General features: G+C 47.8%; 3 protein-coding genes across 4 annotated transcripts; all 3 read right to left on the bottom strand.

Annotated features, from left to right (window-relative positions):
• Positions 1–6,023: 6,023 nt before the first annotated feature.
• On the bottom strand, positions 6,024–9,470 carry eif4ea (eukaryotic translation initiation factor 4ea). The gene is made up of 7 exons (XM_079745134.1): positions 9,452–9,470; positions 8,675–8,778; positions 8,377–8,472; positions 7,544–7,607; positions 7,341–7,454; positions 6,875–7,014; positions 6,024–6,522 (listed from the first exon to the last, which is right to left on the bottom strand). Exons 1-7 carry the CDS (start codon positions 9,467–9,469, stop codon positions 6,408–6,410), a joined length of 651 nt encoding a protein of 216 aa, XP_079601260.1. The 5' UTR covers position 9,470; the 3' UTR covers positions 6,024–6,407.
• Positions 9,471–10,820: 1,350 nt separating this feature from the next.
• On the bottom strand, positions 10,821–22,825 carry LOC307081798 (alcohol dehydrogenase class-3 chain H). 2 transcript variants are annotated; one of them, XM_079745132.1, is made up of 10 exons: positions 22,802–22,825; positions 22,296–22,341; positions 21,723–21,824; positions 20,998–21,139; positions 20,791–20,878; positions 14,116–14,335; positions 13,193–13,453; positions 12,507–12,642; positions 11,651–11,789; positions 10,821–11,074 (listed from the first exon to the last, which is right to left on the bottom strand). In XM_079745132.1, exons 2-10 carry the CDS (start codon positions 22,311–22,313, stop codon positions 11,050–11,052), a joined length of 1,131 nt encoding a protein of 376 aa, XP_079601258.1. In that variant the 5' UTR covers positions 22,314–22,341; positions 22,802–22,825; the 3' UTR covers positions 10,821–11,049. The 2 variants fall into 2 exon arrangements, with proteins under 2 accessions (XP_079601258.1, XP_079601259.1); XM_079745133.1 differs by lacking the exon at positions 22,802–22,825 and having other exon boundaries at positions 22,296–22,682.
• A 369-nt stretch (positions 22,826–23,194) lies between these two features.
• gar1 (GAR1 homolog, ribonucleoprotein) lies at positions 23,195–26,740 on the bottom strand. Its single transcript, XM_079745102.1, has 7 exons — positions 26,682–26,740; positions 25,605–25,801; positions 25,048–25,202; positions 24,864–24,923; positions 24,388–24,499; positions 24,041–24,175; positions 23,195–23,598 (listed from the first exon to the last, which is right to left on the bottom strand). The coding sequence occupies exons 2-7, from the start codon at positions 25,792–25,794 to the stop codon at positions 23,588–23,590; spliced, it is 663 nt and encodes a 220-aa protein (XP_079601228.1). The 5' UTR covers positions 25,795–25,801; positions 26,682–26,740; the 3' UTR covers positions 23,195–23,587.
• Positions 26,741–27,737: the final 997 nt, after the last annotated feature.

Below are 27,737 nucleotides of genomic sequence, written 5' to 3' on the forward strand. Positions count from 1 at the left end.
CCTGTCGGCCCAGGGCTGAACTACAGCCAGGGGAACAGCGCCCCCTAGGCCCCCCTTACTCCTCACAGCGCTCCATATAAGGACTTCCTCCAAAGGCTCCTGCTGAATCCCTCTGACAGAATGAGGCTGTGGAGGTTTGGAGTCACCGTAGCGACCGGGGACAGTACCACCACTACCCATCACCCCCTCCCCCTCCCCCCCCCCCCGCCCAGACCTGGTCCTGGGGAGCCTGATTGAACCCCCCCCCCCCCCACACGCACTTCTACAGGTCAGGGAATTTAACCCACCAGCGAGATGTGTCTGAAAACACCATCAAGCAAATCATGCATTCCTTCACATCTGCCTCCACAGGGTGTGAATGAATGAATGAGTGAGTGAATGCATCTGGGTCAGGGCACGTGGAGCGGGCTGGGGGCCGGGCCGGTTCCAGGGATAAAGCAGATATGAAATATGAATGATATGAAATATGAATGACTATTTGCAACCAACATTGACTGGTGAATCATTCATGCACGGCGTAATGGGAGAGTCCCCAGCAGAAAGGGAGTGGAGAAGAGAGGGGACCAGAGAGAGGCTGGAGCAGAAAGCCTCCGTCAGGACCAGAGAGAGGGTCTACCCCCCCAGGGACAGCGCTCCGGACCATCTCCCAGTCCTGCAGTCATTATCCGCCAACGCCCGGTGGAAACCAGGCTGACTGGAGGAGCTGACGGGACGGTCTGCTGCTACGTCACCACCAGGCCTGCTGCTGACCACACCATCAGGTCTGCTGCTACGTCACCACAAGGCCTGCTGCTGACCACACCATCAGGTCTGCCGCTACGTCATCATCAGGTCTGTTGCTACGTCACCACCAGGCCTGCTGCTGACCACACCATCAGGTCTGCTGCTACGTCACCACCAGGCCTGCTGCTGACCACACCATCAGGTCTGCTGCTACGTCACCACAAGGCCTGCTGCTGACCACACCATCAGGTCTGCTGCTACGTCATCATCAGGTCTGCTGCTACGTCACCACAAGGCCTGCTGCTGAAACCACCATCAGGTCTGCCGCTACGTCACCACAAGGCCTGCTGCTGACCACACCATCAGGTCTGCTGCTACGTCACCACAAGGCCTGCTGCTGACCACACCATCAGGTCTGCTGCTACGTCATCATCAGGTCTGCTGCTACGTCACCACAAGGCCTGCTGCTGACAACACCTTCAGGTCTGCCGCTACGTCATCAACAGGTCTGCTGCTACGTCACCACAAGGCCTGCTGCTGACCACACCATCAGGTCTGCTGCTACGTCACCACAAGGCCTGCTGCTGACCACACCATCAGGTCTGCTGCTACGTCACCACAAGGCCTGCTGCTGACAACACCTTCAGACCTGATGGCTTGAGGGCGGCCTGCAGACGTCCTCCTGCTCGGCTGTCTGGGCTCCAAGCGAGGCCGTTAACACTAACTAGGATTACATTTGATTAGATATGACTAGTTTACCTTAACTGGGGTTAGATTTGATTAGATATGACTAGTTTACATTAACCAGGATTACATTTGATTACTTTACATTCACTGGTATTTCATTTGATTAGATATCACTAGTTTTCTGCGTGAAGTGGCCTCATACGAAGACTCATATGAAGCTGCATAAGAAGCTCCATGTGAAGCCTCAGCGTCAGGGCACTCCGGCTGAGGGGGGTGGAGCTCTGTGGCTGGAGGCGGAGCTCTGTGGCTGGAGGCGGAGCTCTGTGGCTAATGGCGGAGCTCTGTGGCTGGAGGAGGAGCTCTGTGGCTGGAGGCGGAGCTCTGTGGCTGGAGGAGGAGCTCTGTGGCTGGAGGAGGAGCTCTGTGGCTGGAGGAGGAGCTCTGTGGCTGGAGGAGGAGCTCTGTGGCTGGAGGAGGAGCTCTGTGGCTGGGGGCGGAGCCGATTCGACCTGGGGGGAAAGCAACGGCGAGCAGAACTCAGTAACCCGATGGACGCACTCGCCGCTCATGGTGGAATAAAAGGGTTGCCTGTTTCCTTCAGAGACGCAGGAAATCAATACACAGAATAATGATGCCCCCAAACCCCCTCCCTCCCTTAATCTCCCGGGAAGCTCGCCCATCTAGCGGGACGGGGGAGTAATGAAGGAGGGGGAGAGGAGGAGGTGAGGGGGGAGCTGGAGGGCGGAGGCTACCCCCTCTCCTCTGCCCCCCTCCTCCTCCTCTCCCCCTCCTCTCCCCCCGCCCCCCTTCCTAGGGGAGGAGGGGAGCCGGTGTGTAACACAGAATTGAAGGAGACGAGGGAAAGTGAGCGACAGGCGAAGTGAGCGAGAGACTCGGTGAGGAACGGAGCTCGCACGGCCGCCTGCCCGTCCAGCCGTGAGGAGCAGGAAACATGGTGGAGACAGAGGAAAAAGGAGTCACCATGTAAGTACACAACAGCGGTCGGGAGAGGGCGATCGATAATTAATTTACTCTCAACAGTCACGGCCAATTAACACGCGCTTTTGCCCATTACCGCCTTAAAAGGGCCGGCTTCTTCGCCTCCAGAACCTAATCTCAGCGCCATTGTCACCATTAAGGATTACACAGCTTGGAATCGATAGACACAGGAACACAGAGCCGCTCAGACGTGGGGGAGTGGGATTAGGCTCAGAGGGACACCAACACCGAATGTGCTGAATTAACACAACACCACAAACCCCCTCCCTCTCCTGGTGAAAAGCGGGAGGAAGCCCCACGCAGCCCATCGCTCAGACCGCAGTAATATAGAAACACAGAGTGATGGAGGAGGACGTCCGGAACGGTGATCCACTGCGGTGTGCAGCACTGCCCCCTGGTGGCTGCGGGGAGACACGGCGGGCTGTGGTGTGCTGCCCCCTGGTGGCCGCGGGGAGACACGGCGGCTCTCTGCAGGTAGGCACTAACGATGCACCGTTCCTCCCTCCGGACTCCAACTATCTCACTGCCTGGTGTGATGCATGCTAGGATATGGGTCTGCTCGCCATAGTAACAATGTGAGGAGGAGGAGGAGGAGGAGGAGGAGGAGGAAGAAGAGGAGGACGAATGGTCGATCAGCGAGGATCTGTTCACAATGAAACATTACAACATGAGGGCTTCCAGGACTATTAATACTTCAAACTGATAGAAACATACAGGAACACATGTGTACACACACACACACACACACACACACACACACACGTTACCATGGCTACGGTACTGTAGTGGTGCTGAAGTGGGTCAGATGGCTCGGTGAGAGATTCAGAGAGGTGAGGGAACTATCCACACCTGAACTGTTTGTAGACCCCCTCAGCTGGACTGTGTGTAGACCTCGACTATGTGAGGACACGGACCTGGATTAAGTGTAGACGTAGACTATATGTCGACCACCTAATCTGGTGGTTTCTGTGGTGGTATCTGTGTGATCCATGCTCCCAGTTCCGGGCTCCAATCTCAGTCTCATGTAAAGGGGCCGTCATGGTCCCTACAGGCTGACCTCAGATCAGTCTCCTGTAACACCCAGCGTGTCCCTCTGGGTCTGATGCAGAGACCCCCCCCCCCCCCACGCAGAACCCAACCTCACCAGATGTAAACGTTCCGCCGCCCGGTGGTGAACACCCCACTCTGACGGCCTGGTTTATTTTTCCATCCGTTTCTTCGACCTCACCCCAGAGTTGAGCTCTTTGGCGGGTCGTTAGTTCGTTAATGCTCGCTATGCACGGTAAACATCCCCTCAAAGTCCTTTCTGTCCCAGAGGAAGAGTAATGACGTCGGACTGGAACACAGGCGCGAACAGGACGTGTTAATGAAGCCAAACGCTCAGAGGGCGGCCTCTCAGAGAGGAGGGGCCTCTGAGGGTCAGAACCATCAGAACCAGAACCATCAGGACCAGACCGGTCTACACCAGAACCATCAGGACCAGACCGGTCTACACCAGAACCATCAGGACCAGAACCATCAGGACCAGACCGGGCTACACCAGAATCATCAGGACCAGACCGGTCTATATCAGAACCATCAGAACCAGAACCGTCAGGGCCATACCGGGCTACACCAGAACCATCAGGACCAGACCGGGCTACACCAGAACCATCAGGACCAGAACCTTCAGGACCAGACCGGTCTACACCAGAACCATCAGGACTAGAACCATCCGGACCAGACCGGTCTACACCAGAACCATCAGGACCAGACCGGGCTACACAAGAACCATCAGGACCAGACCGGTCTATACCAGAACCATCAGAACCAGAACCGTCAGGGCCATACCGGGCTACACAAGAACCATCAGGACCAGACCGGTCTATACCAGAACCATCAGAACCAGTAACAGGACCAGATCATATATATATATATATATATATATATATATATACACACATACACATATATATATATACACACACACAGAGTTCATAAGAGGATTTATTAGTAATATAGTGTTAGTTAAATATATGGTATGGGTAATTCTATGTCCATATGTTTCGCTCACACTATCTGTTCAAGGAAGGAGTGTTTCCATAGCAACAGTGCATGGGTTTAAGCAGCTGTGTGTGGGTGCGTGTCTGGCCCTGGTTACGCATGACAGTGGTAACCACGGTAACTACACAGTGTCAGTCTAGGATACAAAAGGTTTACTCTTCTAAAGGCCGCGGCTTCAGGGACGTGACGAAATGATGATGGAGACAACACACACACACACACACACACACACACACACACACACACACACACACACACACACACACACACACACACACACACACACACACACACACACACACACACACACACACACACACGTGTCAGGGCCACAACATGAAGTCACCAACATGACCTTTCCATCACCCTGTCATCCGTCAGAGGGTGACAGCATGGGGAGATCATCAGACCTCCAGATGAACTCTTCACTCAAACATCACGCCGGCCAGGAGATTAGACACTAAAAAGGTGAACCGCAGATGAAAGGAAAGGAGAAAAACCTGTTCGGCCTCAGAAGGGCACACACACTCACAGGTTCTGTAGGTTATATGGACGGGAGGTAGGGTTTAGGGTGGATGGTGGGGCTTTAGGGTGTAGCAGTAGAGTCTAGGTTGGAGGTTTAGGGTGCAGCTGTAGGGTTGTTAGGCGGGGTTTGAATGATTCTCACATTTGTCCGGGGACTGTCGCTCCAACATGTCCGGTCTCTCCGCATGCTGCTGATCACTCACTCGGAATCGGCTAATGAATAGACGATTCATTTTTTTCGATCAGAGCTCATCTCAATCGGTTAATTGAGCCCAGAGGCGGGAAGTAACAAAGTATCTGTACTTAGTTACTGTACTTAAGTACAGCTTCCAGATATCTGTATCTTCTACCATTACATTTTCAAAGCAAGACGTTACTTTGGTCTTAATGTATTTGAGGGGAGATTCAAATTTTGAATATATGCGATCCTTCAACAACAAGACCGGTTTGATCCTAACGGACAAGCAGCGAAAAGACGAGCGGATCAGGCATGACGTCAGAAGATGAGAATGACGTGAAGGCCGAGACAGGAGGGAGGGAGTGTTCACCGCCAGGCTTGGCGTCTCTGCGAGAGCTGGTAGAGCGGTCGAGGAGAGGGAGGTGAACCAGCAGACAACAGAGCAGCGCCCGGACGGCCCCGCCCATGTTCTCAGGAGTTTAAGGATAATAAGACAAGACTGTTGTCTCCTTTGGTCTCGTTTCCAGTTCTGTGTCGACAACATTTCCACTTTGATTCAACTTCAGTTGAGTTAGTACTTTTAGACTCTTTTGACACAGGTTTCTGTACTTTTACTAGAGTCTAGAAGTTGAGTTCTTCAGCGCCACTGTGGCTACAGCGAATTATCCAGACATTAAACCTGTTTATCTTACAACAGAAAAAAGTAAGTTGAAAACTCACAAACAAGACAAGTTTGTAACAAACCAGCGTGTAGCAGACCAGCGTGCAGTGTTTAGCTGTAAAAGTTAATGAAAGTAATTTCATTTTAAGTCGAACTTCGATTACATTCCATTACAGTTATTTCAAAGCAACATTAGACACAGCGTCATAATTTCAGATCTTTTAATTCAAAACCAAAATAACAAAGCTCTAGGACGGTATATTCTTCTGGCCAATGGAAACAAAACGAGGCCTTAAAATAACAGAAGTGTGTTTTATATAAAGATGCATTTATGATCGAACTAAACATGTTTCTGTAATGCTAACTATTGACTTCTCATAACTTTTAGTTGGCCCTCTAAAAACTGAACAGCAAATATTTTCTCATCTAAAGCAACCTCAAATTAGAGAGTTTAACATCTCTAATCAAACAAAATAATAACGAACAATAACGACCCCATCTAAATAAATACAGAACCAAGCAGCATGGGGCAGGGGTCACGGGGTCAGCCCAGGGTCATCCCAGGGTCATCCCAGGGTCATCCCAGGGTCATCAGGCAACAAACTTGTTCTTCATGGAAGAGCCGCTCTTGGTGGCGGTGTCTGCGTGGGACTGGTAGCCAATGATCACCTTCTGAGGCACGCCTAAGCGTTCCTTATACACCCGCCTGGAAGCAGTGTTAAACACCTTTAATACGGTCCCCATAAACCACCTAGTGTTAAACGCCTTTAATACGGTCCCCATAAACCACCTAGTGTTAAACGCCTTTAATACGGCCCCCATAAACCACCTAGTGTTAAACACCTTTAATACGGTCCCCATAAACCACCTAGTGTTAAACACCTTTAATACGGTCCCCATAAACCACCTAGTGTTAAACACCTTTAATACGGTCCCCATAACCCCCCTAGTGTTAAACACATTTAATACGGTCCCCATAAACCACCTAGTGTTAAACACCTTTAATACGGTCCTACTAACTTAAACAAAGTTAAACACTACTCATATGGTTCTCATACCCGATGTGTGTGATGGCCTCTTTGTTCTCGTAGTCTCGCGTCCAGATGGCGATCTTGTCACCTTTGGCGCGGACGTTGATGACAGCTCCGCACACATCGTCACTGTGTTCATCAAACGCCTCCCCCACCAGACAGAGGACCTGAACCAGAAAAGATTACATTATATACGAGCCCAAACACGGGATACATAAAACACTAAACATTAGCCCCAACACACAGGATACACACTATATTATAAACTAGCCCCAACAGGTGAGCGCCTAGCCAACAGGTGAGCGCCTAGCCAACAGGTCAGCGCCTAGCCAACAGGTCAGCGCCTAGCCAACAGGTCAGCGCCTAGCCAACAGGTCAGCCCCTAGCCAACAGGTCAGCGCCTAGCCAACAGGTCAGCGCCTAGCCAACAGGTGAGCGCCTAGCCAACAGGCTAGTGCGTAGCCAACAGGTAAGTGAGTAGTGCGTAGCTCACCGTCTCGAGCCAGAAACGGTCCAGGTCTGCGCGGCGCTGCTGTTTGGACAGCGTGATGAGCCAGCGGCCGCCCCTCCGGTTCAGCTTGTCCTCCCACATCGGCTCAATGCCGTCCTACACACACACACAAGCTTGAACGGTAGTGCACGGTGCTAGCCTAACGTTAGCTAGAACAGTAGTGCTCGGTGCTAAACTAGGGTTACCTTGAACAGAGAGTAGTCACATCCGGACACCAAGTTACTCGACAGCTGGATGTGATTGTACAACCTGGAGAGAGAGAACAGCTTGTCATTAGGTTTATCCTTGAAATGAATTATAATCTGATACTCTTAATCTATAATCTGGCATCATGTATAATCTGATAAGATTCATAATCTCATCAATAATATGATACCTACAATATGATCATCCATTATTGGATATAACCTATAATTGAAATAATCGTGTAATAAAATGATCTGTGATATATCTTATGGCTGCTCGATTATGTGTAAAATCATAATCACGATTATATTGGTCAATATTGAAATCACGATTATTCAAACGATTATTTTTGATTTTGAAAACATGTATTTATTCAGCATGTCTCTCCAAAAAAAACAGAGAATTTTGAAAATTCGCCTTAAAAAAATACACAAAATGGTCAAAAAGAAAATGTTCCAATCTAAAATAATTTACAGATATGTATCCAGCTGTTCTGCCCTTTCTATAAAACATTTTAAAAAAAAGTTAAAAAAAAACCGCAAAACTGTTAATTTAGTGATCGTTTTATGCTAAAATCGAAATCACGATCAAAATTCGATTCATCGCCCAGCCCTAATATACCTATATCATAATCTACAATCTGATGAGAGGTTTGCTCTTAAAACAATTCATGCCCAGTAGTGGGCTAACTTTAGACCATGTTCTCCCAGAATTGGGCTAACTTTAGACAGTTTACTCCCAGAAGTTGGCTAACTTTAGACAGTTTACTCCCAGAAGTTGGCTAACTTTAGACAGTTTACTCCCAGAAGTTGGCTAACTTGAGACTACTTACGCCCAGAAGTCTTCCACGGTGTCGACCGTGGAGATGAGTCTCAGGTTGGCCTGCCAGGTTTTACTTTTGTCGTTCTTAAAGAACCACAGCGCCCACCTAGCGAGAAGCAGCCCTCAGAAACATCAGGACTTGTGAGAGGAACAGCTTCTCCAGAACAAACCGAGCTGTGGCCAGAGGAGGCTACATGAGACCAGATGATCCTAACACAGGGAGTGGACGATAGAGTCCCAACTAAAACATTCCTGAAACCACTGGTTCACAGGTCAATACAACACCTATCCTTGGTGGACGAGCATACCTGTTCTGTAAGGGGTGCTTGATGTACTGCAGGGCATTCACTATCGACTCAATCGTCTTCTCACATGATTCCACTTCCGAATTGGAAGAAATTGGAGCAGACATCTAGAACGGAGAAACGGAATATTATCTTCATGAAGGATTCAAGAGTCTACAGAATGTCGTAGTTCGCAAGCATGTTCAGCTCTACACAACATCTTTGAGTATCGTATTACATCACAGTACAACTAGTATATTTCATATCGAAGTTAGTTACTTAGATTATAACTAGTAATATATCATAATATCATAGTTAGAAAGCATGCCTCGCTCTGTAGTGTGTAGTGGAGAGAGGGTCTACGTCATAAACTACAGTCTAGAAGACAGAGCCGGTCTACATAAACTAGTGTCTGGATATGGACTATATCTAAAATAAGATTTAAATAGGACGACGGTTGGGCACCATAAGCCGCTTATTTTCTTCCTTAACACTGATAAAGTTAATAATTTCATTCATTCATTCGTGAGTTCATTTCGTTTCACAAGGATCACGAGCACTGAACGTGGCCTGCTCCGGGTGGACCCAGGGAAGAAGCATGAGCGACCCCGGTGAATCTCGGGTGAGAGGGTCAACCTGGTCGTGAGGTGAGCCTCGCCTAGTCGTCAGGGGAGGCTCCAGGTAACCAGGGCCGTACTTCGTCGCTTTACCTCCTAGTTTGCTAACTCGTAACTCATTCGTACTTTAGCTACGCATGTTATCCTTAACCCAGAAATGGACTCCGCTTTAAATCCCACTCACCATCACCCCTGTCGCCATGTTTTCCTCCAGGCTGAGATGACCAAATCCGAACCGGCCAATCAGAGCCCTATAAATACTGATCAACGCCCATGTGCGGTACACCCGTGTTAATTCGTTCTGATTAGATACTTAATTATTTTACTTTTGAATAATTCAGCGGACGATATTTATCCAGAACGAATAACCAGTGAATTTAGAATAACAATTTGGAAGTAAGTTAAAATGGATTTCAACTCTTAACCAAAGCATCGGAGTGAACAATTAGTGACCAATAAATCTTCAGTAAGTGACCACTCAAACTAAGGCTAGTAAGTACGGATAGTATGGATATTGGAACACAGCACGGGTCTTCAGTTAGTGAACACTAGTGATCAGAAGTCTTCAGTGAGTGACCAGTGCCGTGTTCCAAAATCCATACTATCCGTACTTACTAGCCTAAGTTTGAGTACGTAGGGCGTTCCGATTCAGATCGGCCGAAAATGAGTGTACTGAAAGGACCCGGATGGTGTATTCAAATCGCGAAGTGTGGATCGCCGTACACTTTTCGTACTCAACAGCAGCCATCTTAGCCACGTAGCGGAAGAGGGCGGAGCCAGGCTGAGCCAAAGTCGACGCATTTTCCACATAGCCTGCATTAATCAGTCCCTCCAGAAAAACGCGATTTATGCGGTGAAAGTGGCTGATTATGCGATCGCATAATCAGCCACTTTCACCGCATAAATTGCCGATTTCCGCGCAAAATATGTGCGGCTTACATGATTTCATAATCCCCGCATTTTCGTTGCAATAAAGTCACATATCCTAGCAGAAAGTTGAAAAATGTTGCGTTTACTTCACACAAGAGCAGCCATTTCCCCCTGTTGCCATGGGAACTTTATGAAGTGACGTTGCAAATTCCCGCAATTTCATAGCATAAAATTGCATAAACATGCCGCATATTTCATCGCATTGTTTAAGAAAACGTGCCGCACAATCAAGTATTTTTGGCCGCAACAATCACAAAAAAACGCCGCATTTTCTGGAGGGACTGATTAATAGTCATTTTGTAGTTTTTATAGATTTTTATAGCAGCTAGGCGTAAAGAGTTCACCGTTCAAAGCGGGATGTTTATTGCAGGGGAGGAGCCGCGGCGGCAGTCGTGATCGTCATTTCCGGTCAGTGCACCACGGAGTATTCGATTTGGAACAACACTGACATCTGAAAATTAGCGCACTTGGTGAGTGCGGATAGTGTACTTCATTTAAGTGTACTCATGGAAGTATGGATATCGGAACACGGCACAGGCCTTCAGTTAGTGAACACTAGTGTCCAGAGGTCTTCAGTTCGTGAACACTAGTGACCAAAGGTCTTCAGTGAGTGAAGGACAACATGCTGTAAACGCTTTAATGAAAATACTTGGACAGGAACACATGGTGGTGATTTTACCAGACAATATTAAGCTACAGACCTAGCATGGTGGTCATAGTACTAGTGCTAGCATAGTGGTCATAGTACTAGGGCTAGCGTGGTGCTGCTGGTACTACACAGTATGAAGCTACAGAGCTAGCCCGGCGGTGAGAACACTGGGATGTGGCCAAGTGGTCTGAGGAGGAGGAGCTTCAGAAGGTCAGCACACAGCGGATACTGCCAAGGACACAGAACAGAAGAATAACGGCATGAACACTTAACGGGAGGGAAGACATTTGTTATAGTGCAGGGTGACACTCAAGAGGGTCAAAGGTCAGGTTGTAGAACTCAGTAGCATCTCAGGGGAAGATCACAGATTGCAACCAAATGATAAGAATCCCCCTCATTCACAGACTACCATTGGATACACAATTTAGACACCTAAATGACCCTACACTGTGTGTGTCGATGTGTGGAGCTCTGTCTGAAGCGGTTGATGTCCACGTCTGAGAGAAGGTTAAGCTCCTACGACACTTATATCCAACTCCACGGTGTCTGTTGATGTGTGCAGCTCCGTCTGGCCAGCAGGGGATTTGTCTTCGGTGTCGGAGATAGAGTTAAGCTTCTATACATAGTATGTGTGTATGTGTGGCGCCACAACATCGCTGACGATAACACTCCTACACAACGGCGTCATGGGGATTAAACACTTAGGAATATTATACTCAAAAGTATTTTTCACGAGCTGCCACTGAATTTTACAGACTGTACCTTAAAGAACCCACTACCGTTGTGACATTCATATCCATCTACCTTTTCCCAGCGTGCATGAGGTCGAATCCCTCATTGACGGAGTCAAAGGGCAGAGTGTGGGTCACAAACTCATCCACCTTCATCTTCTTGTTCATGTAGTCCTCAACCAGCTTGGGAACACTCTCCACACTCTTCCACCCTGAGGACACGACCCAAACAGGTTAGAGACACTTCAGCTGTAGGGACGTGACCCAAACAGGTTAGAAACACTTCAGCTGTAGAACACGACCCAAACAGGTTAGAGACCCTTCAGTAGGGACACGACCCACAAAGGTTAGAAACACTTCAGCTGTAGGACACGACCCAAACAGGTTAGAGACCCTTCAGTAGGGACACGACCCAAACAGGTTAGAAACACTTCAGCTGTAGGACACGACCCAAACAGGTTAGAGACCCTTCAGTAGGGACACGACCCAAACAGGTTAGAGACCCTTCAGCTGTAGGACACGACCCAAACAGCTTAGAAACACTTCAGCTATAGGGACACGCCCCAAACAGGTTAGAAGCACTTCAGCTATATGTACACGACCCAAACAGGTTAGAAACACTTCAGCTGCAGGGACACGACCCAAACAGGTTAGAAACACTTCAGCTGCAGGGACACGATCCAAACAGGTTAGAAACACTTCAGCTGCAGGGACACGATCCAAACAGGTTAGAAACACTCAGCAGCGGGGACACGACCCAAACAGGTTAGAAACACTCAGCAGCGGGGACACGATCCAAACAGGTTAGAAACACTCAGCAGCAGGGACATGATCCAAACAGGTTAGAAACACTCAGTAGCAGGGACACGATCCAAATAGGTTAAAAACACTCAGCAGCGGGGATGTGATCCCAGAGTGGTTCCTCTGACCTCCGAAGGCGGTCCCCTTCCACACACGGCCGGTCACCAGCTGGAAGGGGCGGGTGGAGATCTCCTGGCCTGCCCCCGCCACCCCGATGATCACACTCTCCCCCCAGCCCTTATGACACGCCTCCAGGGCCGACCTCTGGGGGGAGACAGGGGGGAGGGAGAGGGGGGGAGACAGACCGACAAAGGGAGAGGGGGAGAGACAGGGAGACAGACAGGGGGAGAGACAGAGAGAGACAGACAGACAGGGGGAGGGACAGACAGACAGAGAGAGAGACAGACAGACAGACAGACAGGGAGAGAGACAGACAGGGAGAGACAGAGAGAGACAGACAGACAGGGAGAGAGACAGACAGAGGGAGAGACAGACAGACAGGGAGGGAGACAGACAGGGGGAGAGACAGACAGACAGACAGACAGGGAGAGAGACAGACAGAGGGAGAGACAGACAGACAGGGAGAGAGACAGACAGACAGGGGGAGAGACAGAGGGAGAGACAGACAGACAGACAGGGGGAGAGACAGACAGACAGGGAGAGACAGACAGACAGAGAGAGAGACAGACAGACAGGGAGAGAGACAGACAGACAGAGGTAGAGACAGGGGGAGACACAGAGAGAGACAGAGGTTAGAGAGGCTGGTTTCCTATTGGCCGGCGGTGTGAGGAGGCGGGGCTCCGGCGGGCCTCACCATGATCTCCACGTTGCCGATGCACTCGAAGGAGTAGTCCACCCCGCCGTCGGTCATCTCCACCAGCACCTCCTGCACTGGCCGGGCGTGGTCCTTGGGGTTCAGGCACTCGGTGGCGCCGAACTCCGCCGCCTTCCCGAACTTGTCCGGGTTGATGTCCACGCCGATGATCCTGGTCGCCCCGGCAACCTTGCAGCCCATGATGGCCGCCAGGCCGACGGCGCCCAGCCCGAACACGGCGCAGGTGGACCCCGGCTCCACCTGGTGGGGAGGAGGGGGACAGTAGGACGGGGAGGGGGTCAGGGGTGTAGTGGTGTGTGTTACCAGGTGTGTAGTGAGGTGTGTAGTGTTGTGTGTCCCCAGGTGTGCAGTGGTGTCTTGCCAGGTGTGTGGTGATGCGTCACCAGGTGTGCAGTGATCTGTGTAGTGGTGTGTGTCCCCAGGTGTGTAGTCTTGTGTGTAGTGGTGTGTGTCCCCAGGCGTGTAGTCTTGTGTGTAGTGGTGTGTGTCCCCAGGCGTGTAGTCTTGTGTGTAGTGGTGTGTGTGTCCCCAGGTGTGTAGTCTTTTGTGTAGTGGTGTGCGTTCCCAAGCGTGTAGTCTTGTGTGTAGTGGTGTGTGTCCCCAGGCGTGTAGTCTTGTGTGTAGTGGTGTGTGTGTCCCCAGGCCTGTAGTCTTGTGTGTAGTGGTGTGTGTGTCCCCAGGTGTGTAGTCTTGTGTGTAGTGGTGTGTGTCCCCAGGCCTGTAGTCTTGTGTGTAGTGGTGTGTGTGTCCCCAGGTGTGTAGTCTTTTGTGTAGTGGTGTGTGTGTCCCCAGGTGTGTAGTCTTTTGTGTAGTGGTGTGTGTGTCCCCAGGTGTGTAGTCTTGTGTGTAGTGGTGTGTGTGTCCCCAGGTGTGTAGTCTTGTGTGCTCCCGGCGGGGCCTACCTTGGCGGTGTTGAGCGCCGCCCCGTACCCCGTGGAGATGCCGCAGCCCAGCAGACAGACCTTGTCCAGCGGGGCCTTGGGGTCCACCTTGGCCAGGCTGATGTCCGCCACCACCGTGTACTCAGAGAAGGTGCTGGTGCCCATGAAGTGGAACAGCTGCTTCCCCTTGCAGGTGAAGCGGGACGTGTTGTCGGGCATGAGGCCCCGGCCCTGGGTCAGTCTGTGGGAGACACGACATAACGGTGACCTCTGGTGGCCCGGCGCTGAACTGCAGGCAGGCCGAGGACCGTGGGGGTCAAACCCACAACCTCCTCCCCACTAATGGCGCGCTCCCAGCGGAGGGTGTGGTTCAGTTCGCAAAGATCGCGTTTCCACCGCCAAAAGTGGGCGTGACCCGGACTGAGCCGTACTCGTCTCGCAGTACTCCTCCGTTGGGGTACTGAGACGCCTGAAAGGGTGCGGGTAAGTTCGAGCTACACGCGCCCTCCGTTGATAGGCCGACAGAATCGTCACTTCCGGATGAAATTGGGACATTAACAAACAAACAGTAGGCATATTCTGGACAATATACATGTCGCACAAAACTTTAACTTGGGCGAACAAGGAGTTGGAGACGTTCCTCTGCATTCTTGGGTAGGAAGACGTGCAGAGGAAGCTTGATGGGTCAGTTTTTATTAGGGGTCCGAGCAGCGAAGCTGCTTGATCCCCTATTGTTTTTGTAACGTTTTTTTTTTCCCCTCAAATTCTGTAAAAGTCATACTGCAGCCTATAACGTAAGTTGAATACTCTTGAAATTTTGAGGTATGGTTACCAATAACCCCCTCCACCCATAAACCCAAATGTGTGGTACTGCACCCAAAGGTGGCGCTATTGTAAACAATCATGAATTAGGCTTATTTCTCCTCACCAGATTGACCTGGACTCAAAATTCTTTCAGAATATTAATCTCTAGAATGCATTTATAAAACCCACAATTTCATAATAAAGATAAACATGATAAAAAGATTTGCAGGCTACAAAAATAATCAAAAATTCACCAAAATCGCCACATAAAATCTTTAGACCAAGCCTCACAAAAATCATCGAACAGAATTTGTTTTATTTTGTTCCATTTGAGAAATATTGGCCAATAAATTTGGAGCAGTTAGCCCATTGTTCTTATATGACCATTTTGTTATTGTATAAAAAAACATAAGACTATTATTAGGTGGATACCAATCAGTGATGCCTCAGAGATTAAAGAATCCCATCTATTTCTAAAGGCCTGCATCTCACCTTTCAGTGCATTCACGTTGGCCGCCTCTACCTCCAGCGATATCTTGCCTGATTGCAGAATCACATTTCTGTTATCAATACACTGCAAAGGTTTAACCCAAATGGTGAGAAGTACAATGGCCTCAAACAACTGAAAATGATTCTTCAGACCGACACCATCAGCTCTAGCTTCATTCACAAGGCTGCATGTGCTAAGAATGGAGGCAAGAGCCTCAATCACTCCGGGCAAGTGTTTTGCCACAGGTCTCACTGCATCAATTCGTTGCCAAAGAAGGTTTTAACCGCTGTACTAGTCTGTGCAGCATGTACACCAACAAGATTTAATGTGTGTAAGGGGAGAAGGTTGCCAAGGGAATTTTTTCAAAATTTGTGCTTGAACACCCTTTATTTTGCCTGACATATTTGCACCGTTATCATATCCTTGTCCCCTGCAATCTCCAATGTCTATGTTTAAGTCCAAAAGCACATTTTCCATCAATTTTTTTAATTGAAATTTCTGAATTTGATGAACCTCTCCGTTATTGCCCATTCATTCTCACCTGTAATATATGGTGAAACATATCTCAATAGCAAAACATTTTGCTCTGTGTGAGAAATGTCTGGGGTTGCATCACAAATAATGCCATAATAGATGGCCTCCGACCTTTCATTGAGGATTTTTTTCAGGACTCTTAGCCCACGCAATTCTATGAATTCATTATGAATTCTTGGACTCGTGTAGTGAGTCAGTCTGCTTCAAAATAGGATCAGTTCCTTCAAAATAGGATCAAAACGAGCTAAAAGCTCAAGGGTTCCCAAGAAATTACCATTGTGAATATTCCATGGTTCTGTGTTTCTACCCCTGAAAGGCAAAATTCTTGAGGCCAAGTGGAGAGTCACCTGAAGTAATCTCTCTAAGAGAGCTCTGTTCCTTTCAATTTCAGACTGCATCTGTTTTTAGGTGACAGTCAATGCCACTTGCAGCCATTACAGAGCACTGCAGATTTTTCCACTTTACATAACACTCTCTGTGGGTCCTGTTATTTTCATAGCTTGGAAATGTGTCATACATTCGTCACCACTTCACACTGCTCATTTTGCATCCCTACTTTGCATCCCCCAACTATGGGAGGGCTTTTTTAATGAATGTGAAAAAAGGATGCAGGGAATGCAGAAAGGTGCATTCAAACTCTTGCTATGGACTAACCAGTCCCTCTTTACCTTTTCCCTACCATTTGGTGTCTTGAAATATTTAAGGTAATCAGGGAAAGGCTTTCCCTCTCCATCGTTGGGTATCTCCTCATCTTCCCTAACAGCGATCTTTCTGACAATACTTGCCCTGTCATTGTCAGTCAATCTTGCTGGCCACAAACCTGGGTCAACAGAAAGCAGCTGATCTGGGTCTGAGACCAGTACATGTGGCTCATCTGCCTGTGGCTCACATCTGTCTGACATGTCCCTCATTTCAGCCTCACTTGGTTCCTCCACTTCCTCAACAGTGCTGCTTCTACTTAGACTGTCCTCCTTCTTCCCTTCTTCTGTTTCAACCTCACTGGTTTCTTCTGTGGGTTCATCATGGCTTGAAGAGGGCCCTGACTGAGATACATCATATAATTCAGAATGTGTCTCATAATTATCTGAACATATTAAACAATGTTGTCAACAGTCTATTTGATTGGATTGAGCTGGGCATGACTAAATATGTATTTGTATGTTTTGATTTGCTGCATTAGCCTACAATAAATAGCAGCTATTAATCTAAGGGTAGACTACTTGTAATTTTAGCTGACTTAAAACTTAAAAGTCAGCTAAACTGTAAGTATCCTAAGTTTAATGTCTGCTAATATTGTAATGCAGCCAATCAAAATATTCAAAATCTGTTTACATAAATGTTAACTCCAAAGACTTTTGTTCATGAATTGCAAATAGGCTCACCTTCTTGCCTTTCAACTGAGGGGGGTAATCCTGGGGCTGCATCTGTGCATGAGTGCAGTTTTCATTAGCGAATGTCAACAGCTATCATGCTGGCAAGCAGTATGGAATGTTTATCATTGCATTATCTCCATTTATACCATGGTCTGGGTGAAAACTCGATTCTGATTGAATGGAGGGTGTAGGTTAAAAAGTGTTAATTTACACCTAGGAAAGACGTTGACCCTTTGAAGACGCTATGGCCATGTTGCTTGGCAACGCCTGCATACGGGAGATATTAAATAGTCTGCTCGACTTGTCAAAATAATGTAGGCTTTTTGGAGATAGGTAGGCTATTGGATATCATGTAAATGGTAATGCAAACAATCTTTTCCGTTTTATCATCCAGTGCAGGCTGTAATTGGCTAGGCTTGTTATCAGGTTGTTGGGAAAGTGTAGAGGGAAGGAATATACCTTTCTTGGTAAAAAACTGGGTGACAAACTGTCGACCGCTTTGAGCTCTTTCCTCTCTTTCTTTCCTCTCTTTCCTCCCCTGACAACCTGACTTCTTCATTTCACCGACCGGGATACACACAAACTGACTTTAGACTGCTAGTTTAAGACACTAGCAGTAGTGTAAGACACTAGCAGTCTGCACTTGCTTCACCACGATCTGCCTGGCTGCTACTTTGCTCTGCAGTGGCGTAAGACTTGGGCTGTACCAAATAATGACAAATGAGAGGGGTGATAATAGGGTGAAGACTTTCTAATGATTTTGCAAAAAAAAAATGGAGAAACAAACCACAACAAAACAACGAAACAAACCACCTTAATTTGATGATTTAATTCGAAAAATAAAAGTTGGGTTTTTTTGCATGTAGTTTTAATAATACCAGTGTCCTCTGGGGCGCCCCCGTCAGTGCTGCGCCCCTGGAATCATCCTAATTTACCCCCCCCCCCCAAGGACATCCCTGATACCAATACACCCCATTACCCATAAACCCAAATTGTGGTACTGCACCCAAAGGTGGCGCTATTTTAAAAAATTATGAACTAGTCTTATTTCTCCTTACCGGATTGACCTGGACTCAAAATTCTTTCATCATATTAATCTCTAAAATCAGATGAATTTTCACCCTTGTCTTCTGCTCTAAAAATGTTTATTTTTCCCACAATTTCATAGAAAAGCCAAACGTCCACACTCTCAACCCATTTTGCCTATAAGACCATTTTGTTATTGTATAACTACCATACGGCTATTATTAGGTGGATGCCATTAACAGTGCAAATTTTCAGATCTATGCTCTTTTAAAAAAGCCCTTAATTCTCTTCTGAAATGTGTGCTTGGAGTTTTGTTGATGTTGTGTGCTTATCAATAGACACTTTCACCATGTGGATGAGGCTTCATGCAGTTCAGGAATGTCAGTGGCTCAACAGGATAATGCCTTGTACTGGTGATCCTTAGGTTGAGAGTTTGAATCCTGATTAGCGCATTATGAACAAGCTGAACATGACATTCTGTCATTGCCACTCATTTAAGAAACACAGCATTGATCAGCACCTGAAATTCATCAGGCAATCAACATTCCGACTCTTTTGTTTCCAAGAATCGGACTGCCAAGACACAGTATGGCATTAGGGGAACTTCTTCGTTAACCATTTTTCCTTCATAATTAACTCTGTCATATTTATATTTCTTCTGTTAGTGTTCTTGACTACAAAGGTTTAATTTCCCCAGAACTTCAAAGATTTTTCAGGTATATGCTTTTAAGAAAGCCCTTATTTCACTTGAGAAATGTGTGCTTGGAGGTTTCTGGATGCTGTATGCTTATCAATGGACATTTTGACCATGTGAATGGCCAAAGAGAGACTGCAGTTCAGGTGTATCAGTGGTTCAATGGGATAATAACTTGCACAGGTGATCCTTAGGTTGAGAGTTCAAATCCCGATTATAGCATGCTGAACATGACATTCAGCCATTGCTTTGCAGCTCTCCTGAAAGCCGAGGCACAGTATTGAATTAAGTGGAACATCTTCATCAACATCTTTCCTTCATAATTATTTGTCATTTATATATCTTCCATTAGTGTGTTCTTCGCTTTTAATTTTGCTTGGACCCCATTAATCACCGCTTGCGGTTATATTTGTTTTCATTTTATTTAGGCCTATTGTTTTTATTGAGCAGGCTACACTGTGTCGCGCTGCTATGACGTCACGATGTTAACGTAGCTGCCGCGGCGATCGACATCCGGCCTACCATAAGGGTACCATCGGCGCTGGAAACGCGACCTCGGAACTGAGCTGGGTTATACTGCCCGCCCCCCCCACCGCACTGAGGTGAACCAAACCGCACCCTCGATTAATTGCCCAGCCCTAACAGCAAGTACACTTACTACACAAAACAGTAAATACCCTTAACTACATACTACAGTAAATGCATTAATACATTTCACTATGGTTCATTCTGCTCCAGTAAATGAATGAGGTCATGGTTCTCCATGTTCTGTTGAGGAACTTGTGTTCAGTGAGTCATGGTAGGGCTGCACGATATGGGCAAAATATGATATCCCGATATTTTTTGGGCGAATGTCAATATACGATATATATATATCTATATATATAGATAAATATATATATCTCAATATTTTTTATAGAGTGGGTTAGATGGCTTCGTCGCATTGTCCTGCGTACTACGGTGAGGGTTTCAGTGTGCCCTAACTTTAATCCCCCGCACCCTCCCTTCTCCGTTCCATTTGGGAACATGTTTGGTTTAATTTCGCTTGTTTAGTATTTGTTAATTAATTAATTAAGGGCGCCCCCAACACATTTGCCGCCCTAGGCGATCGCCTAGGTCGCCTATGCCGAGCGCCGGCCCTGGTTTCGGGGCAGAAGAAGCTGTCGCGGCCGGTGATGCAGCAGCACAGCCACGGAGTTTTACGCATTCCTCATACTGCACTTTGTGCCGCTGCTGTAAATGGTGGAACAGATTTGTCGTGCTTCCACTTTTAGCCGCAACGGTTTTGCTACACTCTCTACAGTTGACCTGCAGCTGCTGCTCATCTGTTTTATTAAACCCGAACCATTTCCATATTATGGAGCCGTTGTTTCTCCTCTTTGAAACAATTTCGTCTCACGCCGCCGTCTCGTTTTCTTTACCGGTATCCTCCATGCTTGTTGTGTTTGTGAGGGGGCGGGAATGAGGCGTCTTTGCACACGGCACGTTCGGTAGGACGGAGTGGGAGGGGTCGCGCTCACACAGTCTCCAAGGCAAACACAGACGCTTGAGGCGGAAACTGACCATTTTAACGCATATATCGATATAAACGATATTGTCAAATCTTGTATCCCATTGGAAACTATATCGATATATCTTACATAGCCGATATATCCTGCAGCCCTAAGTCATGGTTAGGATGAGGAACATGTGTTCGGTGAGCCATGGTTCTCCATGATGGTCGGATGAGGAACATGTACGGTGTAACACGGGTTCAGAGCTGAACCTCGTCTCACCTGATCTTCTGGCAGAGGTTGGTTTTGGGGTTCTTGCAGAACTTGCATTCCCCGCACTGGGGAACATAGAGCGGGATGACCGTGTCTCCTGAGGGGGGGGGGGGGGGGGTAACCATGACGACAGCATCAGTAACCACGACAACAACACCGTTTCAATTTATCGAACTGACCGCTGCTTCGAAGTGATTGGCCGGATTTTCAGCTGACCTGCTTTGAACTTGGTGACGCCCTCGCCGACGCTCTCCACTAGCCCCGCCCCCTCGTGGCCCAGGATGACGGGGAACGCCCCCTCGGGGTCGCTGCCACTCAGGGTGTAGGAGTCCGTGTGACACACGCCCGTCGCCACCACCTGGGGTGACCATGACGACAATGCACAGCTACCTCAACGCCGGGGTAACAATGACGGCAATGTACCGCGACCAGCAGGCTGGAGCGACCATGACAAAACTTATTACACCCCTGGAAGGAGGGACCTCCACTCTGAAGGAGGGACCCCCACTCTGAAGGAGGGACCTCCACTCTGAAGGAGGTACCCCCACTCTGAAGGAGGGACCTCCACTCTGAAGGAGGGACCTCCACTCTGAAGGAGGTACCCCCACTCTGAAGGAGGGACCTCCACTCTGAAGGAGGGACCTCCACTCTGAAGGAGGTACCCCCACTCTGAAGGAGGGACCTCCACTCTGAAGGAGGGACCCCCACTCTGAAGGAGGGATTCCCACTCTGCATTCTCTAGATTTCTTCCTCGCTAATTAAGGGAGTTTGAACTCTGGGGGGCTAGGGTCGGTGGGGGGGGCATAAACACACAGCCTGTGAAGCCCTTTGAGACTTTAACTGTGATTAAGAGTTGTACAAACACAATTTCATTGGAACTGAAATTAATTACAGTTTCTTTCATCATATTTTTGGTATTGTGGAAGAACCCAGCCTCTTACCTTGATGCGCACTTCGCCGGCTCTAGGGGGCGCCACCTCCACCTCCTCCAGGGACAGGGGTTTCCCGGCCTCCCATGCCACCGCCGCCTTACACTTGATCACCTGCAGACACACAACCCATACACAGCCCCGCTTAGCGTGTAACCCGGGTTACCGTCCGGGTCAGGGTCAAAGTCCGGGGACCCCACGAGGTGGGGATCGGGGATAGAGTTACATAAGAACGAGCATTGGCTCTTCTGAAAGATGATTATGGAAAACAAAAATGCATATATGCATATATATATATATATATATATATATATATATATATATATATATTCCAGACCGGTTCGTTCGCAAACTCATATTGCACAAAACAGTTTTACCAATGCAAACCGTTCAACATATAAACTAAGGCAAATGATTGGGTGCAATCAATGCTTAAGGAGTAGAGCAAACGTCATGCGTTCATTGCAACAATGAACACATGACGACTGCGCTTCATTCAATCTTAGGTTTAGATTCAAACAAACTCAAAATAGTATTGATCCTTTACTCTACAGCAGGATGTCAGTTCGATTATCGTTCACTTACTTTTCCAGCTGTTGCCATGTTTCACTCTGCAGGACAGAAAGTTGAGCTGGACGGAGAGAGCGAGAAGGAAAAAGAGGCGTGCTGAACCGGAAGGGATGGGAGTCATTGAGCCAATCAGGAGCGGCTCAGAAGAGCGCCCAAGTAGGTCACGTGTGTTGAGATATAGTCCGGAAGTTAGAGGGTCACGAAGTTTGGGGTTTATAATTTACATTTAGGGCATTTAGCAGACGCTTTTATCCAAAGCGACTTGCAATAAGTGCATTTGTTACAATAAGTACATTTGTCATAAGAAGTGAAACAATATATCGCTGTCGGTACAGTAAAGATGTTCATAGAACCAAGTGCAAGTAATTTCCAGTGTTTATCCCTGAGCTTTGAACTCCTGCAAACGGAACCAAGAGGAAACATAACCTAATAACATTGCAAGAATAAAGGATAGTAAATATTACGTTTTTGGACTTGGTGTTCCACAATCGAATATCTGACTAAAATAAACGAATACTCACAGTACCGCCCTCCCTCGCCAATAGCTCTCGTTTGAAGCATCCGTTTCGAGATGTTCCTTCCGGGGAGTAGAACGCTTCAGACCCCCACTGGTGCAAATGTAAAGAATCTCAAAACGATAGAGCTTTGTATTGGATTGAGAATCCAACAACATCTAAGGACCTTTGAGCCTCTTAATACTTCATAATCCGTACTAATAAAGTCCACCCATCCTTTAATCCCTCACCATTTCACCAACAAGGAAACCGTAGAGATGACCTTACACTGAAGCGTCAGTTCAGACCCCTCAGTGGTGTGGAGCTGCCTGGTCACAGATACACTAACATACGTTACACAAGCCCATAATACACGCTACATCCCCTTTGTCAACACAATCAGGATCCAAGAAACTTCCACAAGATAAAAAAAATGCAAAGCACCGTTTATTAAAAGATTCTCAACAAAAAAAAGTCCACAGCACTTTGCATCACAATCCTCTAAAACATCTTGACAAAACACATAATCTAACTGAAACGTCCTCCTCATCGTGAGTAACCAGGGCAGCGTCTCGGTCGCGGCCGCTCAGATGAACAGAAGAACGCCTCCTCAGGTCTTCAGGTCGAGTAGAAAAAACATTTGAGTCCCAAGTTCACGAGTGGAGCGCTGGGAGCAGACCAGTCCATACTGGCTGAGCACCAGACCACCAAGAGCAGGAAGGAACGTAGAGAAGAGTCCACCGAGATCCAGATCCGTCTGGGGCCAGGTACGGGTCCCGACCCAGTCCGCCGGGGTCCGTCCAGACAGCCAGCTCACCTCCCACCTGACAACACATCAGAGGGTTAGCATCTTAGACCGTTACCGAGCGACCGTTACCTAGCGACCGCGTCCTAACCTCGCACCTGGCAACACATCAGAGGGTTAGCATCTTAGACCTCTACCTAGCAACCGTTACCTAGCGACTGCCTTCTCACCTCCCACCCGACAACACAGAGGGTTAGCATCCTAGCCTGTTAGTAGGAAGCCGCTACCGGGATGCTAACTTCAGAATCAGAATCTCTACATTGTCACAAAGTGCAACGAAATTGGGATAGAGGCTCTCAAAATTAGTGGTTTTTATTCTTAAACATATATAGAATGTTTAAGAATTCAAAAACAAGTATATATATATATATATATATATATATATATATTGTAACTTGGCTTGTATTACCCTTAGTAGTATCCAGACCCCGGCCAATGGATAAAAGTCCTTCAAAACAAACCTCTGAAACCACGCCCTCCTCCTCCACCTCCTCTCCCTCTGAAGCCGCCTCCTCCTCCACGTCCAAAACCTCCTCCACCTCCTCTCGAGAAACCTCCTCCACGACCTCCTCCTCCACGACCACCTCTGAAGCCACCTGACAAACACCACAAATAACATGTTAACATTAAGCTATAACAATTCTAAAAGTTTTACATACAGTTGTAAAATCTGTGATATGATAAACACATCACATTAAAAAGTATTACATTTAAAAAAAAATAAAAAAAAAGTATTACAAGTATGTGCGTGATGCATATAAATCTCCAGGAGGTGTAATGTTTCTATAAATATTAATAAGGTGCTAACCTCCGCGACCTCCTCCTCTCCCCCCCCTCCCCCCTCGGGGCGGGCCCTTCTCCCCCGGAGGTCGGGGGAGGAACCTCTGCAGTGGGAGGAGCTTCATCGGGTCGATGTAGAACTACAGGAAACAAACAGGGTCACATGTCAACGACCAATCAGGGGCCAGTGACTCATCGCACATCAAAACAACTCCAGACCTCCACTTTGGGAACTTGACAGCCAATAGTTTGCGGTTCTATAACAGGTACCATTACTGTTACTGGGAGTAGAGGGGTTGCCAGTTATAGAAACATTAGTGGGAGGAGTGGAGATACCAGTCGTAGTACCATAACTGGTACCATTAACCCATACTAGCCGTATCGGAAGTACCAGCTGTAGTACTATAACTGGTCCCATTACTGGTATTAGGAGTAGTCGTGGCAACAGCTGTAGTACCATTGCTGGTACTTGTAGTGGAGGTACCAGGAGGAACGTATTCTCACCTTCTGGGGCTTCTTGAAGGAAGCCGCCTTCATGTTGTCCGAGAGTTTCACAGAGAAGTACTGACACAGGGTTAAGGAACGTCCTCAGCCAGGCTGTAATTGGGCTCATCTCCCCCACTGACATGAATCATATGATAGAATATATATTAATAATAATAATAATAATAATGAGGTGAAAGGATACGAAGTCCCGCAGCTGGCCGAAGATCTCGTCGACCTTCCCGATCTGTTCCTTGTTCTCCAGGTAGACCGGAGCGTTGAAGTAGGGAACCTTGTTCTCCTCCGTGGTGCACTTCACCACGATGTCATCCTCACAGGGATGGACGAAGTCTCCCACCGCTGCAGGGACACACGTCAAACTAGTTAACACCAGAGTTTACCAGTCAGTGTTAATGTAGCGTTACACATGTATCACCACTTGTTTGCTTTACTTCACTCTGTGCCGTACTCAGCGCCAGAGCGTCCTAGTAGCTCTTGCAATTGGTTTTGTGTTTGTTGTTTTGTATCCAGTGTGTTTTTGCCTGTTCTCGTTTGTGATTTTCTGCACTTTTTATTGACTTTGACTGTGTCCATTTTGTTGTTCACGCTGACTTCGTGAGCTATTGGGACACCTGAACTTCCCAAAGGGGATGATTAAAGTACATTCTTACTCCTTTTAATTTGGACCTTTGAACCTCAACACAGTAAAGCCCAACTCATCTCCTGTTGACGGCGTTCTGCGGGGAGTCCCCGGTGACTTACCGACCACGTACTCCGGGGGTCCGTAGTCCTGCTGCCTGAACCCGCCTCCTCCTCTCCCGCCACGGAAGCCTCCACCCCGACCCCCGAAGCCCCTGCCTCCCCGATCACCTCCACCCCGACCTCCGTAGCCTCCACCTCCGTAGCCTCCACCTCCTCGGCTGAAGCCACCGCCGCCTCCTCTGAACGACATTCTGGTACTGGAGGAAGAGAGGAGAAGTTAAGGTCAGGAGGAGTATTATGGCAACTTAAGGAGCACTGTGGTCACTTTTGGAGCACTGTGGTAACATCAGTAGTATAAATGCAGGGTTTCCCACACTTTTTAGTTCCAAGGACCGGCATATTGGTCGATAATGCCTTAATTTTAAGATACCTCCTTTCTAAACAAAGGACGTGGCTGTTATTGTAGATTTGTCGTAGTCACAGCAACAGCAATGGAATCCCTGAGTCTCAGCCTCCCATCAACAATGCACTGATATACAATTTATAAGAGAAACACAAGAATAGTCAACTTGGACTTAAATATACACAGAAGTAGTGCAAAGACACAGCGCATTTACAGTGCTTAAGCAGCATATAGATCGATGTTATGTCTTTGTGTTAAAGGAAAGAACATCACTCGTTAAGCCTATTTTATAAAATAGGTCAGCCTTTCTGAAAATATTTCAGGGCCCAGTTCTAACGGGTGCCCGGACCGGTGGTTGGGGATCGCTGTTCTAAAGCACGAAGATACTCAAGATGTGAGGCCTAGCAGCCCTGAAGTGAGACCTAGAACCACAAGATCTGACCAGACTGGTCTCACATTCAGACCATACCCAGATGATAAGATTAATGTATATGAAAACATCATCACGGTATTGTTCTCACAGCAGAGAACATGATATTATAATGTAGATGTGTAACATCATCCCGGTATTAATCTACTAACAGGAGCACATGATCCACAGACCGCGACGGGCTCACTACAGACCCTCGGCGGCCGCTTTACCTCCACATTTAGCCAGATACAACCAGGTGTAAAGTCTGAAGCTTACTACAAATATATCACTTTATAAGAGGAAACATCACCAATGTACTCACCAGTTGCTGTAAAGTCTCAGTAGTTAGTAGTTTATCTCTTCACTCCCTGCCGATCCGCCTCATGCACCACAACACGTGTGCCTCCTGCTACCGTAAAGCGCTTCGAGGACCTGTGAGCGTCATACTGTCGTGAATGTTTACAATGGGAACCTGCTGCCGTAAGTGGGTGAGCACTGTCGAAAAACCGGAGGAGGTCGTAAAGAGAGCACGGAAATGTTAAAGAAAGAGAGAGGAGGTGTTGAGTGAACGCGCATCCACTGTACGCTTTGATTATCCCATTTCATCATTTAATTAATTGCAGATAAATTATTTTTTAACATTAAAACTAGATAAACTAGGAACTAGAGATTTTTATTTCTAATTTCTAATTCCTAATTTAATTTAATTTATACCTTAAAACAAAGATCATGAACCAGGAGAGAGTAGGGCCATCACACAGAGGGATACACAATCAAACACTGTCCATCTCCTCCACCACCACCATCACCTCATTCCTACCATCAGCACCACCTCCACCACCACCTCCTCCACCTCCACCACCACCACCTCCATCACCTCATACCTACCACCACCACAACCACCACCTCCACCACCATCACCACCACCTCCTCCACCATCACCACCACCTCCACCACCACCTCCTCCATCTCAGCCACCACCTTCTCCTCTACCCATCCTTTCATATATTATCCTTCACCAGCTATCCCCTCAATTGCTGGGAGATGGACACACACACACACACACAAACGCGCGCACACAGACACACACACAAGCACACACACACACTCACCCACGCGCACACACACACACACACACACACACACACGTCCACAAACACACACATACACACACACATCCACAAACACACACAAACAACCACACACACACACACACACACACACACCCCCCCCAACACTTTAATTATTGGGGTGCTTGTTGCGCGGGTGGGCTGGGGGGGGGGGGGGGGGGGGGGGGGGGGGGGGGGAGAGAGAGGACAGGCTGGGGGGGGGGGGGGGGGGTTGGGCGGGAGGAGGACAGACGGAGGAACACACATGG

The sequence above is a fragment of the Pollachius pollachius genome, assembly GCF_949987615.1.
Source record: "Pollachius pollachius genome assembly, chromosome: 10".
Lineage (NCBI taxonomy): Eukaryota > Metazoa > Chordata > Actinopteri > Gadiformes > Gadidae > Pollachius > Pollachius pollachius.